The 15,860-nt window shown below is 41.8% G+C and overlaps 1 protein-coding gene across 2 annotated transcripts in view; it reads left to right on the top strand.

Annotated features, from left to right (window-relative positions):
• grik2 (glutamate receptor, ionotropic, kainate 2) overlaps positions 1-15,860 on the top strand; it is a 242,902-nt gene that overhangs the window by 209,476 nt on the left and 17,566 nt on the right. For both annotated transcript variants that reach the window (XM_034697722.1, XM_034697721.1), the window contains one exon: positions 15,388-15,613. In XM_034697722.1, coding sequence (XP_034553613.1) covers positions 15,388-15,613 — 226 coding nt within the window. The remainder of the gene's footprint in view (positions 1-15,387; positions 15,614-15,860) is intronic.

Genomic DNA, 15,860 nt, shown 5'->3' with positions numbered 1-15,860 from the left:
CCTGTTGGATGAGTTTGTCATATTTTTAGAGGCATTTTTGGATTTTGAAGCAGAAGTTGATTAAGGCTTTTATGTTTAACCATAATATAACCAAATATAGGATAACCAAGGTTAATGTATGTAAGTATTACGTATTCATCTTACACTTTACATTATTTGGGTTGCTCTAGTTTCATAATAACGTTCCTTTCCCGTCGTCAACATACAATCTAACGATGAATAATTGATGTGGTAAGCAAGTCCAGGCATGACCCAATCAGGTGTCAGCAGGCTTTGGTTTCTACAGGAAATAACGTCTGTATGTAGAGCAAAAGCGAACAGATTTCAGTCAGGACCACTCTCCTCAGAAGAAGTCATTATTTGCATGCAAAAAGTTATACTAGGTAATATAGCTCTGTTCCTCCGAGGTCCCTGTCCTTCCAAGTGCTTACGTGGAATGCCGAAGGCTGAGGTGGAGAGAGCACACCTCCCCTCTCTTTTATGTGCATGAAACAATAGTTGCAGGTAGTCCAGCCCCTCTGCTTGTCAGTTGGATGGTGTTATGTTTTACAGCAGGAGCTCCCAAAGTGTGGGTCAGGACCCCCTGGGGTGTCGCGAGACACATATGGGGTGTCGTGAGATGTCTTTCAGAAAGTTACTTTTTTAAGTTATCTAAAATATTTGTTATTATTATTATTATTATTTATTTTTGTTTAATTTACTTGTTTGCTTATGTTTACCTTCCTTTTTTGTTTGTAAGGTAATTATTATTATTATTTTTGTAATTTTTTGTATTTATTTATTTTCTCTTCTCTTTGTTGGTTTTGCATTGCTTATTTATAATTTGTTACCTTTGGTGAAGAAAGAAATACTGATGAAATGCAAAAAAAAAGTTGAATGACAAAAGGTATCATAAAATAGTACATTTTACCCATTTATAGTAAAGAAAAAAATCAACAAAAGTAGTAGCTAAACTTTAAATAAAACCTAAATAAAATATAAAATGTAATGAGTTTTCTGCCTTTCTTTTTGTCAGATGACTCCTAAGTTTAGGGTTAGTGAACAGTTAATTAACAAAAGCCTCAGTAGCTCAAGGTTATTTCATAACGGCACAGGAAACACAGCCAAATGCTCATATAGGGAGGATAATTTTTCTGCAGACCAGCTTAATGAAGCCACATTAAATCACTTTGAGGGACAGTGGGGGTTATGAGTCTTTGGCACCTTTATTTTGGGGAAAACTTTCGGAACCCGTTTTACAGGACACGTTGTAGAATCACCCGTGTTGCTGCCATAAATCAACAAGTCTGTCCTCTGTTTCTGGCATCCGTCTAATTGTATACTTGGGGTTTACATTTTTCACCATGGGTGTGTTTGTTGTGCTTCCTTCTTCAGTCTCCTTACTTCCCGATTGGCTTTCGTTCCACGCAACAAGTGCGAACATAGCTGTCTTCGGGGTTCCTCTCACACAATAACAAACATTATAGTAAAATGTTGAAGAGGTTTGACATTTAAGATCTCAAACTGATGCAGCCACAATCAGGGGATGTAAAATCACCACTTACCTACCTTACACTACGGGAAAATCTTTAGAGCCATCGAAAAAATAGTGCTTACATTTGTCCTGCTTTACTATTTACAGTGAAACTGAGACTCACCAGAAACAAACAAACAGTCACTCCTCTGAGGAATTTAATGAACTAAGATATGATGGCATTTATTTTGCAGACATATCTGGAAGGATGAAGTATTCTTCCCTTTTGATTTGACCACACGGTTGGTCAGTTTTTCTTATTTGCTCTGAGTGCCGTCTGAAAAGTTTCCATTCAAGCAGTAAAAATGATGCTGTATGCCGTACTGCCAGGTCAGCAGTCAAGACACACTTTTGGTAATATTTTTCAGCTGCATTACAAACTTTTTTTTTATACTTCCAGTCTCACACAACCAAAATCCATGCATCCATGTCCCGTCTCACTTGTCCTGTTCGGGGTCACGGCGTCCTGAGACCTGCAGTTTGTCACTGCTCACAGACACATTCACACCCTCAGGCACTTTCCTCTTCACCTAACCTGTCTTTGGACTGAAAACTCTGTACATTCAAACTCAGGACTTTCTTGCTCTCAGGCGACAGTGTGACCATGATCAAATAATACCTGTACTTTCCACATAGCCTGGAACCATGTAGCGGTGACAGTTGTTCCCCTGCTCAGGCTCTGCTTGTTAATACCTGCAGTGTGTCTCGTATAGAAACCTGCAGCACATCTAGGATGGTCTCAAACTTCCCCGCAGTACTTCTCTTTGCACCAAGTTTCTCAACACTTTTCTTTTGTTGCAGTTTGTCCACAGCTCCGTGAGATTTATTTTCACACCTTGTTTTCATCCATCTGTGCAACAGGCTCTGAATCAGGTTAATGTGATATTAATATGTGTATGTGTGTGATTTCTCCATGCTGAAACATATTCACACAGATTCATTAGAAGTCCCTGCTGATAGTTTAGCAGACTCTTTATCATTTCAGCATTCAGATTAATGAAAATAACAGTTGGTGTAGGACGCAGCATATTATCCTGTTAATCATCCTACCTGCTCTCAGCTCCCTCTGCAGCTCTAATTTACGGCCTCAGGTCTGATGCTGGTCGTCCAAATAAATTATGGATCATGAGCGAGGTTGATATAACAGCTCAGGAGGAGTAACAGCACTGATCTCAGATTTATCAATTGTTTTAATGAGCAAGGGTCACTTCTGAGAACAGTTCATATATTCTCCCAAAATTTCCAGACTTCAAACATACAGTGATTCTAACATAATGGACAGAACTCTGGCTAATGTAGAAATACTTAAAACACTATCTAACTGACAAGAATAGAATAAAACACAAATTGTCACTCTTTCTCTTGTTTTTAAAAGTAATTCATTCAATATTTAAAGTGCCAGAGCACACCTCTTACCTTTCCGGCTTTGGTCCTAGGGTTGCCAGGTCTGTGTGACAAAACCAGCATGATGGCCTATCAAAACCTGCTCAAAACTAGCCTTTTGCCAGGATTCAAATTAAGCCTGTAAAACCCATAGACTGTATAAATAATGGAAGTAGTATCCGTGACGTCACAATCTCAGTATCTTCGAAATTGCCTCATTAGAAAAAAAATCATCCTGCGTACAGTGTGTGCTGATTGAGAAATGAGCTATCCAGACTACACTCGGTTTTTTTTTAACCAGACTGTAAACATGTTTATTTCTGCTGTAAAGATCAGCTATTTTGAATGTGCGTGTATGTGGTTTCCGGTACTTCTGGAGCCAGTCTCAAGCAGATCCTCCATGGACTGCAGATTTTAACACTTCCGTATTGGCCTTATATTTTTAGACCAGAGGTTTCTGCTTGGTAAAACCTCTGCCTCATCATATAGCCTCTAAGTAAAGTAAAACAATGTTCCTATCCTTGTGAAATATATATTAATATTTAAAAAATAACACCTCAAATGGTCAGTGTACCTCAACACAGCTTTTTATTTACTTCCTTAATTGTGCTGACAGCATTGGCAATGACTGTTGAAGGCAGCCAGAGTTGCAACTGTGAGGTTGTCTGTGTGTGCATGTGTGTTTGGTTGTGTGACATTTTCAATTACCTGCTTATCTACTGGTTGATTTGGTTGGAGTTTATATATGCTACAGATTTTTATCATTCAGATACTCAACATCAAAAATAGGTCTACTCATCCTGCAGACAAATAACTTGACCTGTAAAGTAGCCCAATTCTACTGGAAAATCGCAGACCTGACAACCCTGTTTAGTCCTCCAAAGTGGTGGTTATACCATAAACTGTAGAAAACATGTATGTAGTCATAATGGCATCGCCCGTTTGCTTCTGAAGTAGAGTTTTGGAGCCTACTGGCGGCGGTTACCATATTGGAAATGCTGATTCAACCTAACATCAGTCGATCTATAGCAAAGATGCAAAGGCATGAAGCAGAGGTGGGCTTTTAGCCTCCTTGCTAACAGCTACAGTGATCCAGACTGTCAGTTCAGTCAGCCACACCCCCAATTATGCAAAAAGTGTAAGTTAAATATCTTCAAAAATAATGACATAAAAAAATCCCCACAAATAGAGAAATCAACACTTCAAGCTGAAACTGCTTTTTGAACCGGGCTGTAAACATGATTATTTCTGCTTTAAAGATCAGCTTCTTTGAATTGGTGTGTTTGTGGTTTCTAGTGCTTCTGCAGCCGGCCTCTAGTGGCAGTTGAGGAACTGCATTTTTTAACACTTCCACATTGGCTTCATGTTTTTCCTCCTCCTCAGATGCCATTTAAAATCCTTCAATACAGCTGACTGCCTGGGTGTCACAGCTAAGTGAGTAAATAAATTGAATAAACACACGTGACCTGCAGAACAGGTTGTTTACATGTCGTCTTGTTGTCGTGTTTTCAGTCAGTAATGAGTCCAGGTGAATTCAGGAGGTGTTCCTCCTCCACTCAGTGAACATATTCTGTCCACAGTCTCCGTCTGTGGTGATGAAAACACTGTTGTGATGATGGATGTGGTGTTTTAATCAGAATTATCATCAGTTTTATTCTGCGAGCACACTCACAGATTATGCACACACACACACACACGCACACACGTCACATTCAGGATTCACACCCAGGAAAAAATGACAAAACACCTCCTGTTTGGGTAATTATTGACTTGTGCTGTTAAATACAATCCTAATGGAGGATAATTATGTTAATGTGTGCGCGGGATGGTCTCTGAAGCATTGAAGCGTGCCACTCGTCTTCCTCGCTGGGACGTTCCCTATGGACAGCCGCTACAATAACACTGAATAATTTAATAAGCAAACAGACTCCTCTGCTGTGTTGAGCTTGTTAGCTAATAAAATCACATCTTATTAAAGGCAGGGCTGCTTTTTCACCTTGTGTGCATAATGGGGTGAGCCTGCAGCAGGGACAGGAGACCTTTACGTAGCCATGGCACTGAGCCGCTTGTCCCCGGGCGGTACAAGCCTGAACAGTTCTGCATTAGCCATAAGATGAATGGGAGGGATCCTGCAGCACGGGGATCTAACCAGGCAGATAAAGATTATTGTGATGATACCTGAGAGAGAGGAGGGAGGAGGGGGGGGGCTGTATTTTAACTCACCACCTCTGTATCCTCGGTGATACGAAGACGTAATGAGAACAACATTTAAGAAAGTATCAACATATTTTGAAGAGTATCACTCACAGGCGGTGGGTGGACACAGTTCTTCATGATAGTTAGTGCAATTTCATAAATGTTACAAACTGGCGTCATGTCTGCTTTTAAAGCAGGGATTTCTGCTACAGTCACGTCTGTTTTTAAAGGTGACATATTATGCTCTTTTTCATCAAAATGTATTGGTCTAAGAGGTCCCCAAAATATGTCTTTAAAGTTTAGGCTCAAAAAAACACTTTGAAATCAGATTTTGGCATGCCTGAAAAACCCTCTTCTTCAGCCCTGTTCAGAACGGTTGTTTTATTTGTCAGTATGTAGACGTGTGTCTTGGTACACAGCTATGAACATGTAGCTATGTGGCTATGCTAACTAGCGCTAGCACTTTTCCATAAAAAATAAAAATCATCCACTAGATCTTCAAATCTGCAGACATGGGGAGTAAAACCGACCTTTGTGTTTATTAAGACAGCCTACAACTAGCATACCTCCCTCCTAAGCTCCTTGTTAGCACACATTTGTGCAGGGAATGAAAAACGGAGGAGGAGTTCAGTTGTATTTTATACAGCCTATGGGCAGAACAAGCTCCGAGCTCTGACATCCGTTACAGACCGGATGTCGTTATGACGTATGAAAAACACAGAAAACTGAAACGGCTTGTTTCAGCACACATTTACAGAAAGGTGGAGAAATCAGAACAGGGGCAGAATGGATTTTTTTCATTCTCGGGGGGTTTGTAGACATGCCGGGGAAACATATTTCAGGTAGAGAACAATTAGAAAGTTGATTTTGCATGATATGTCACTTTTAATGCAGTGATTTCCACTACAGAGTCATGTCTGTTTTAATGCACCGCTGCCTAAAAAAACCACACAAAAAAGACATAACGAAAAGAGGAAAAATCAGGTTCATTGTTCAGAATATTTTGTCACTTTTAATGAGATATCAAAAATCATTCTCTTTTCAAGAGTCTTAATCTGTCCGCACCTCTATTGAGTTTGCAATGTGTCCAATGCCTGATACCTTATAAGAATTGCAGCAGCCATAATCAGCCTCTTTCCAGCCTTCAGCCTTCATTTTGTTCTGGGCAGCCACTTTGTACGTGAACTCCTGAAGGCTTCAATGGTTGAAACACGTAGGCATGTTTTCAGTATAACTCTATAGCCCTGAAAAATAAAGGCTTTTAACTGAGTGTTCTCTTAGAGGAAGTTAGTACCTGGATCCCCACGCTGAAGAGAGACACGTCTCTTTCTACATCTTGTCCTCACCCCTGCAGCTCTCCATGCTTCTGTTTTTTTTAGCTGTCATAAGGTTTTAAATCCTGCAGTGGCATTAAAGCTGGGGTTGGTAATCAGATTTAGATCCACTTTTTGTTATACTGGTTAAAATGATCTTTATGTCCTGATGGCAATCAATACATAATGTGTTCCTAAAAAAGAGCAAAGAAAAGCCAGAGTAAACCTGGGAAAACACCAACCAATCACAGTTTTTTGGGTGCCAAAATTTTAAACCATTCAAATCCCGTCCTGCCGTTCTGTCCGTCTCCTACACGTACATTTCCCCGGCGTGCACTCTGAGTCCCCGTCTCCTGCCGCTGCTTCCCCTGACTCTACTGACTGCCCCTCTCGCTCGACCTCGGGCCTGTCCCCTCTGATCCGATGAGGTGCTTTGCTCAGGACTGTAGTCCGGATCAGAGTCTAAAAAGCTCTCACCACGGGGGCTCTGACAAGCAGAAGAATGAATGACATTTACTAAGTCCTACAGAAAATGTATATGTATTGTAGCGTCCGTCCGGACGCTGTAGTGATGACGAGCCGATTCGTGAACACGTTTAGTTTTAATAACCGGTCACTGTCGGCCGTGATCACGACAACCAACAAAGCAACAATCAATGTTTGAATGAATGAAAAACTTCTCCTCTTGTCTCTCCTCTCTCCAGCTCGCACACTCTACACCTCTCCTGATGCCTTCACTGACTGTAAACACTGTAGGAATTAAGAACATCTACACTGAACACGTTTAACAAACAGTAGATCTGTTACAGTATTATATGTGTTATAACTTTTCTCCTGATATCGTGTCACTGATACAACTGGATAATGCTAGAATGACAGTTGTGAGTACTAACAGCAGCCATGTTTGTTTGTGTTTTTAACTTTCACTATGAGAATGTTTTGGTGAGAACCGGTTTTGAATCAGCCATGATCATATGGTCGCAAGTCAGCGGCATGTGAGCTGGGGGGCATAATTTTGGAGGAGCTCCGAGGGAGGAGGGGAGGGGTTAGACGGAGTCCTGAGTAAATGCTACATTCAAATTCATGCTAGTTTTCCGAGACTGCCAACCCCAGCTTTAACACGAGGTCATAACCATGCATATCACTTAATATCATAGAAAAGACTAAAAACATTTAATTCCAACATATGTAGACTCTTGAGTACATAAAGAACAGAAAAATAATGGTTCCTTCCCTGCACAACATTTTATATCTGATCTGCTGTCGATTCAGTCCTAATGATCCAGGTCTATCTGACTAAGCTTAAAATATGACTCTAGATGCAGATGACTGGTTCTCCTTTCAAAGTCACTTGTGTTTCATATCAACAGTGAATCATAAAGAGAGGATGTAAATCTGCTGTAAGAGAGTTCCTCATGAAAGCAAAGTTGTTGTTTGTGCTGACAAAAGCTGCGTGCCTTCTCCCTCCGCTCTCTGGGCTCTTTTGATCAGAGGTCTTTGAAAAATATGCAAACCACAATGGCAAGCAGTGAGTCAACGACTAATACAGTGTGTGTCATTAATGGCAACTCAAGGCTACCTTACACACATACACGCACACACACACACACACACACACACACACACACACACACACACACACACACACACACACCGTGTATGTAGAAGAGATGTACAGTTGTACTGTGGTGACGCTCTGTACACTCACTCACTTTACTTTGATAAAGCAAGCTGTGACGGCACCACCACCCCAGGTATTTACGGTGTGTCTAGGGCTTCCGAGGCTGGGATGCCCATGTACACATTTGGCTGCCAGCTTAGAGGAAAGATAATAGTGGGCTCACCCTCTCGGCAGATCTCCTTAGTTATAAGACGCGGACAAAAACTCAAACAAAAAAACGAAAAGGGGGGTCTTCGGCGACTCTTCAATTCTCCCGTCTCTCATTAGATCGGCTGCTGCTCTCTCGGCGTCTCACACCTGTTCTGAGTCCCGTAATCAACTATTTTCCTAATTTCCAGCCGTGCTGACTAGGTAAGCCCACCCCCCCAGACTGACAGCCATGGCGATCAGCCAATAGGGAGACAGTGTGCCGTGACAAAGCTCAGGGACAAACAAACTGAGACTACAGTACAGAAAAAAATCTACTGCAGGAAAACAACACGACTGATGAGTGATCTTCTTTTTACTCTAAAGAAATCGGAGACAAACAGTTTATAACTTCCTGTAGCAGAGGAACAGATACAGGGTCTTAGATCTATGACATGTGAAGGGAAGAGTAAGCTGTAGATAACTATTGTCCCTGTGAGTAACGCTTCAAAGACTACAGTGGAGAACAACGGACTGACATCTCTCTTCTATGACTGTCGTCTCTAGGACAGCATGCCGACTGATCAAACACCTGAAACCCAGAAAGCCTCCCTGACAGGTCGCCTCTTGTGGATGCTTTGATATCTGTCTCACAAAGCATAGACTTTCTCTCAAAATGATGGTCTACTTTACGGGCATTACAGTGAAGCTAGCAGTGACACATAAACTATGTCCAGCCAAGAATTCCTTTTCCATGCACCGCATTTTTTACAGTCTTGTTAGAAACCTCAGAGGAGACCGTGTGTGCAGATCAAAAGTGAGGTGAAGTCAACCCCAGAGGCGTGTCTGCAGAGTAAATGCTGTCGTTTTTGGCTCATTACTTCCCCACCTGTTTATCAGTTTCTGGTTAGTCTCAGTTTCACTGTAAATAGTAAGCTACACAGAGACTTCACTCTGGCCAACTTAAGCATTATGAATCAAAATAGAAAATTGTTTTCCTCTGGTTTACTTAAAATTGAAGGGTCTTAAGTTTGCTGAAATAATAACATCATGATGACGATTAGTCAAAAGTCAAGCTTTGTCAGGTCTGTCCTCAAGAGGAGAAGAAAACTACTTTTACAATGTTTGTTTGTTGAATAGAGGTCTATGACAGGGGTTCCCAAAGTGTGGGTCGGGACCCCCTGAGGGGTCGTGAGACACAAAGGGGGGGTTGTGAGATGTCTTACAGAATGTTTCTTTTCTTAATAATATAGAAATAGTACACTTTACCCATTATAGTAAAAATTATCGACAAAAATAGTACCTTGAAATAAAATCTTGAAAATAGAAAATGTAATGAGATTTCTGCCTTTCTTTTTGCCAGATGACTCCTAAGTTTAGGGTTAGTGAACAGTTAATTATCAGAAGCATCAGTAGCAGTAGGTTAATTCATAACAGCACAGGAAACAGCCACATTCTCATACAGGTAGGCTCATTTTTCTGCAGACCAGCTAAATGACCATTAAATCACTTTGAGGGACAGTGGGGGTCGTGAGTCTTTGGCACCAATATTTTGAGGGTTGCGGGCTGAAAAGTTTGTTAAATGAAATGAATTTAAAAATAAATACATGAATTGCAAGAAGTTATGTATATCTGGAAACATTAAGGTTAAAACATATTGAACCAAGGATCATCCCCTTTGTTTCAAGTTACTAAGACATCATGAATGTTATGAGCACAAAAACAAGAGGTTCCTGTCTTATTCCTGGAAATCTTGATACTTAAAAAGCTCCATTTAACTCCATTAAGAGCTCCACTAAACCTCCAGCTGTTTGAAGTGAAGTAGTGTTATTCTCAGACTTCACAAACGATTCTTCATTCAGTTGCGTACGAGCGAGCATGACGCAATGACTGCTTTTGAGGAGCGACTGTCTGAAAGCGTGTGTCCTTGTCCCCACATGTATGATTCATTGTGTCAGGACTACAAAGGCCTGTCAGAGATGGAGAGCTCTGTGAGAGAGGTCAGGGTGGAGGCAGAGCGCAGACAGGCGGAGGCTCTGACAGCAGAAGGACTACTGTCGTGGACTTGAAAGGTAAAGTTTGGAGCAGGGACAGGGTTTATTATCTTTTATAACCATGATTGAGCCTCCTTAAAGCTGGGGTTGGTAATCAGATTTAGATACACTTTTTGTCATACTGGTTAAAATGATCTTTATGTCCTGATGGCAATCAATACATAATGTGTTCCTAAAAAAGAGTGAAAAAAAACTGCTATCTACAGCCGGAGTAAACCTGGGAAAACACCAACCAATCACCGTGTTTTGGCTCCCCAAATTTTAAACCTATCAAATCCCGTCCAGCCGTTCTGCCCTCCTGCGCGTACATTTCCCCAGCGTGCACTCCTCCGAGTCCCCGTCTCCTGCCTCTACTTCCCCTGACTCTATTTACTGCCCCTCTCGCTCGTCCTCGGGCCTGTCCCCTCTGACCTGATGAGGTGCTTTGCTCAGGACTGTAGTCCGGATCAGAGTCTAAAAAGCTCTCACCAACAAGCAGAATAATTAATGACGCTCAGTAAGTCCTACAGAAAATATATATATATATATATATATATATATATATATATATATATATATATATATATATATATATATTATTGTAGCGTCCGTCCGGACGCTGTAGTGATGACGAACCGATTCGTGAACACATTGATCTTTAATAACCGGTCACTGTCGGCCGTGATCACACCAACCAACAAAGCAACAATCAATGTTTGAATGAATGAAGAACTTCTCCTCTTGTCTCTCCTCTCTCCTGCTCGCACACTCTACACCTCTCCTGATGCCTTCACTGACCGTCAACACTGTAGGAATTAAGAGAATCTACACTGAACACGTTTCACAAACAGTAGATCTGTTACAGTATTATATGTATTATAACTTTTCTCCTGATATCGTGTCACTGGTACAACTGGATAATGCTAGCATGATAGTTGTGAGTACTAACAGCAGCCATGTTTGTTTGTTTTAACTTTCACTATGATAATGTTTTGGTTGAGGACCGGTTTTGAATCAGTCACGATCATATGTCGAGAATCAGCGGCGCTCGTGCATGTGAGCAGGGGGGGGGGCGGGGTGGGGGGGTCGTTTTGGAGGAGCTCCGAGGGAGGAGGGGAGGGGTTAGACGGAGTCATGAGGAAAAGCTACACTCAAATTCATGCTGGTTTTCCGAGACTACCAACCCTAGCTTTAATGAGTCTTTGTTAAAAAAAAATGCGACTGTTACTGTTCTATTTCGTGGTTAAAACACTTCTTGTACTTCTTGGACTCTTCATTGGGCAGCGTTTATATTGCAATGTCCAAACCATCCACTGGTGGTAGGACCCACAAGCACGACAATTCATACTATCACATGATGCGTTGAATCTAGGCCGTAACGTGACAAAAACGTGAAACCATGCAAAAACACTGCAGACCGCAAGACCTGTGATTGGTCAGCTGGGTGACATCGTATTTCCTGCATTTACATGTTCCTACCATCGTCCTCTGCTGGCACTGATTCAGCAGCCGTAAGCCCCATCTCCTCAAACATCTACTCTCTTTTTCTTCTTTGCAGTTTGCAGTTTGATCAGCTTCTGCTCAAAATCCATCAGTTCCAATTCCAACAAAATACCCCTGGATATAGTCACCATGCTTTCCTGTGCACAAACAAGCAGAGAACGTAGCAGAATCAGAAACTGGAGATATGAGGAGCTTAGTAATTGCACTGCCAACTTGTGTTCAAGGAGAGTATTGCAGGTAAACGTATTCACTCAAGCCCACCAGTATGTAGTGCTCATGACAGCATGGAGTGCTACGGAATAGCTCAACAGTCTGTACACTCAAAATTTGCAAAACAAGCTCAGGCAGATGAATCCAAATCAATCTCTCTATAGACCACAGGAAAAGCTAACAGTGACTCTCTGCTGTATCTCCTCCTGATGAGTATGGTAAAGTAAATATAGGTCTGCATCTCTAACAGCGTTATCATGTTAAATGAGTCTGCTCTCATTAAGTGTGTGGTTTGATTTTCCAGAGCCGGGATGATTACCGTGCACTTTTGTTTTCTGCTCCCTGAGGTCCAAATCACACTTTAGTTTGATTTGTTATGTTGTTGACTCTGCACTGTTGGCCTGAAAACAGGCTCCACAGCTTCTACTACGTGATGTTTCAGGATTTGCTGACCCAAACCCGCTCCTCTGCTGTACTCAGAGAAGAGAAGCAAGCAGAACAATTAATGTCTTGTTTTCAGAAGAGAGGCTGAACTTTCTGAGGAGGGCTGGTGTAGCTGTCTGACAGGGCCTGCAGGGGATTTCTCTAAATTCAAAGTTGACTTCAGGTTTGTGTTAGGAATTTAAATGTGTTTTCTGCATAAAAGAGAAACTGGGCAGAGTGCTTTGCTAAGACCATGTGTCCTGAATGTTTATTAGAAGCTGTGTTGCTCGATGGCTGGGACCTCATGAATTGTGTGTTGGGCGGACGTAATGATGGATAATGTTATTTTTATTTTTTTTCCACTGAGGTTTGTTGACATTTGGACAACTTAAACTTCTCTGCAAGGTTAAGTAAATGATTTGTTGTTTGTTAAGTCCATCTAGCGAACAACGTAATGCCTCTAAGATTGATGTCCATCTTCTTGGAGTTTGTGGTGTACTCAGCAGCTAGTGATAAACAACTTCCAGCCTATATGTCCTATTCTGTGCGTTTCATTGTTTACAGTCAAATTAGCAACTTCAGAAGTGACCGTGTTCAGATCAAAAGTTAAATAAAATTCAACTCTATAGATATGTCTCAAAATAACATCTGTTCATCTGTTTGTGGTGAGTCTCAGTTTCGCTGCAAACAGTGCGTTCCACAGAGGCTTCACTCTGGCTTCCTTCAGCAGTATGAACCTGAAACAGAAACTGATGTTCTTGTAATTAACGGGTCTTAAGCTTGTTGAAATAACAACATCATGATGCAGATTAGTCAAAAGTCAAGCTTTACCAGGTCTGTCCTCAAGAGGAGAAGAAAACTACTTTTACAATGTTTGTTTGTTGAATGGAGGTCTATGAAGAAGAGGACTAGACACATTGATGTTTTTTTTTTTAGCTCTGACCTTCTTCACGGAATGTTCAGTTTTCTTAGACTTCTGGAATTCTGACTTTGACGATCTCAAAATTCTAGAACACCTGCTGTTGCTCTCCATACGGACTGTTTTTCCTGCTGACACCAAAGCCGGCTGACTCCTTGTCGATACTACTCAGTCTACAGACAGACAGATTCTACATTTCGAGTAGAGCACTGACTTTAAGAAGTTAATCTCCCGTTTTGGTTATTTTTGGGACCTTAAGTGCATTCTTCCTGGGACCTCAAATCTTGTGTTTTTTTTAACCACTGGTTGAAAGCTCTAAGATCTTTATACTACATTACTTGACCTCTGCCATTACATCAGAGGCATAAAGCAGGCATATTTTTGATTAAGAAGGGAAAGTGACATGTTCACATTTGAGCCTCCTCAGTGTAGGTCTTTGTTTGATTCATCTGTAAGATCTGTCGTTATTTGTGGTCATGTGTGGGGTCTTAATAAAACTAAACTTCTGTTTGTTTTCTTGGTGGAAAATAAAGTACAACTTGTAGAAGACGTTGATGGTATTCTGATATTAAGACGATCATGTTGAAGATAAAAACAGAAGAGCAAATTGCACTGAGCTCGTTTGCTGAAAGACGGAAGGATCTGATGCCACATCCTATCTGTCAGGACTGAGTGTTATTATAAGCAATTACATGACACAAACCAGTTACTGCACAGTGTGAGGACTCATTGGAGCAGTAATGGAGAGGATTACTCACTCCACATGTTGATCTAACTCGGGCTGATGGTGGCTTTTTTCTCCCCATCACCCCACATCACTCACTGCTGCCTCACACACAGCTGGAGGCCTTTCAGCTCTGTGAACAACGTCTGCGATTTAAGGACAAACAGAACAAAAAGCATGACTAAAAGCTACAGCGCGGATCAGAATCCAGCGGGTGATTGTGCAGGATTGTTAATCTGCAGACACTTCCACACAATGAGGTGATTGACCCCTGAAGAGGGCAGCATCCAGGTGAAAGGATGGAGACTCTTTGGGATAAAACATTCTCCCTCAGTCTGACTGAAAAGAAATACATGACTTGTTTTGCAGAGCACTGGATGGATTATATTGGACTTGTTTGCTATTTTGGTTTGAAAGCTATTCATCTTGTGTACCCGATGCCTTTTCCAAGATATCATCCATGGTTTAGCGATTTCAGCTGGATCTCTGCGTGGAGGTTTTGGGAAGCCCGTGTTGGCTCCCGGCATCTCTCAGAGTGTAGGTGGTTATCTGGCTCTCCGTGTATTCACAGCCAGCGCTCCCGCCTTATCAGCAGTCTGAAGCTTGCATGCTCAATCGCCTGATTTGTCAAGGGTGACTCCAAAAGATTCTGATAGGCACTCCGCAAATCACCCAGTTGATCTAAAATATCGACCAGCCACAAAAAGTCATTACACACAATAATGGCGGGCAGGACCTTGAAGATGTGACTTAATTAGGTTTCAAATGGCTTCAAAAATGCCTTCAAATCAGCTCTCCCAGAGAGTAATGTGCTCTTGGATTTTTCTCCATGATTACAGGTGTAGAGAGTGAGGCACACTGCTGCTGACAACGCTGCTGCTGCTCCTAAATATACGTGATAGCAGGCGCACAGACAGCAGCCATGCACGGCCACACAAAATCACACTGCTGCTGCTTTTTAGCAGTCTGCTCCAGCTGCTCCAGCTGCTCCAGCCTATATTCTCCACACAGCAGATAATGACTGAGGCGGATGGAAAGCATACAGTGTTGCTGGAGCTGCACAAAAAGTCAAGCAAATGACGTGTTTTCTTAATGAAATTTGGAAAATAATTGAATGTAAATGTGTCTGCAGGCTGAGATAGAGCTGCATACACTGGCAGTATTTAAATGAGTTATGGGAGCTCTGCCTGCTTCTTTCAGTCGCTCCGAGTGTTTTAATACTGGGAATAAAATAATTCTTCATTAACCTCCAACCCTCACAATCAGCACAACAGAGCCGAGCTGTAACAGTAGGTGAACGTTTCATGTTTTAATGAAGCACCAAAGATTTCTGCTCTCACTCACGATGCTCGTCTCTTCACAGAAAACCAAGATCTCCACCTACGATAAGATGTGGGAGTTCATGAGCAGTCGGAGGCACTCGGTGATGGTGAAGAACATCGATGAAGGCATTCACCGTGTGCTCACCTCGGACTACGCGTTCCTCATGGAGTCCACCACCATCGAGTTTGTCACTCAGCGCAACTGCAACCTCACGCAGATCGGAGGCCTTATCGACTCCAAAGCCTACGGAGTTGGGACTCCAATGGGTAAGTTGGAACCGGCTCTCTTTCCTAAAATGTGTCCTATATATGGTTTCAAATACTTAAATCTCTACACATGGCAAAATGCTCTCTGTAGTTTTGAGTTTGGCAATGAGAGAAACTTTGGCAGAAACCAACAGGACAAGGATACTTTCTTTGCATCATCGTCACCTCTGTCTTCTGATACCGTCATAAACCAAAGATCAACCTCTGTCCTGCTGTGTCGAAGATGTGCAGAGTATGTGTAACCTCA

Source organism: Notolabrus celidotus, chromosome 12, assembly GCF_009762535.1.
Source record: "Notolabrus celidotus isolate fNotCel1 chromosome 12, fNotCel1.pri, whole genome shotgun sequence".
Taxonomy (NCBI): domain Eukaryota; kingdom Metazoa; phylum Chordata; class Actinopteri; order Labriformes; family Labridae; genus Notolabrus; species Notolabrus celidotus.
This window is presented reverse-complemented; position numbering and strand designations above follow the sequence as displayed.